Here is an 880-nt window from a genome sequence, read left to right as displayed (position 1 = left end):
AATTTTCTTTTTCTTTTTTCTTTTACTGACAGCTGATGGTTAAAGCATAGCAAGATTTAATAATTATGGATATATATAATCTAATACACTGAATCAATTTTATCCCATTAGTTGAAGAATAAATAATCATCTATGCAATGCTTGAGGCAAATTTTAAAAAATAACTAGGAACCTGTGTGTTTCTGTGTTTCTGTGTGTGTGTTCGTGCATGATTACTCTGAGTGAGAAAGCAATCTGGTGTGAATTAACTTCATGACGGCCTCCTTCACATCCTTATTTCTAAGGCTGTAGATAAGAGGATTTAGCATAGGGATCACAATGGAGTAAAACACAGTGGCTACTTTAACAAAGAGCCTTGAGCTTTTGGAGTTGGGCACACAGTAGAGAAGGAGGATGTCCCCGTGGAAAATGGTGATGGCAGTCAGGTGGGAGGTACAGGTGGAGAAGGTTTTCTTCCGAATTCCACCCGTAGAAGGCTTGTTAGTGATAGTGACAACTATGAAGACATAGGAGGCGAGGATGATCAGGAGGCTACAAACTTCACTGAATGTAGAAATGACGAATGCCACCATCTGGCTGAAGTGCGTGTCAGAGCAGGACACAGAGAGAACAGCAGAATATTCACAGCCATAGTGATTTATGACGTTATGTCCACAATAGGATAGTTCCAAGAGAGAACATGTGACTGTCAAGGAACAGAGTCCACCCCATCTGTAAGTTCCAGCTACCAGGAGAGCCCAGAGCTTAGGAGACATAGCAGCTGTGTAGAGCAGGGGGTTACAAACAGCCACAGACCGGTCATAGGCCATCGCTGCTAATATGAACATTTCCACAATCACAAATGTGCAGGCAAAGAAAAATTGTGTCATGCATCCTTTGA

At 41.7% G+C, this 880-nt stretch overlaps 1 protein-coding gene across 1 annotated transcript; it reads right to left on the bottom strand.

Annotated features, from left to right (window-relative positions):
* Window positions 1-212: 212 nt before the first annotated feature.
* On the bottom strand, window positions 213-869 carry LOC103584726 (olfactory receptor 5D18-like; the record flags this gene model as incomplete). The annotated part of the gene is made up of 1 exon (XM_008565617.1): window positions 213-869. A coding segment is annotated over one exon (657 nt), but the record flags the coding sequence as incomplete, so codon positions are not given.
* Window positions 870-880: the final 11 nt, after the last annotated feature.

This window comes from Galeopterus variegatus, unplaced genomic scaffold (assembly GCF_000696425.1).
Source record: "Galeopterus variegatus unplaced genomic scaffold, G_variegatus-3.0.2 Scaffold92353, whole genome shotgun sequence".
Lineage (NCBI taxonomy): Eukaryota > Metazoa > Chordata > Mammalia > Dermoptera > Cynocephalidae > Galeopterus > Galeopterus variegatus.
This window is presented reverse-complemented; position numbering and strand designations above follow the sequence as displayed.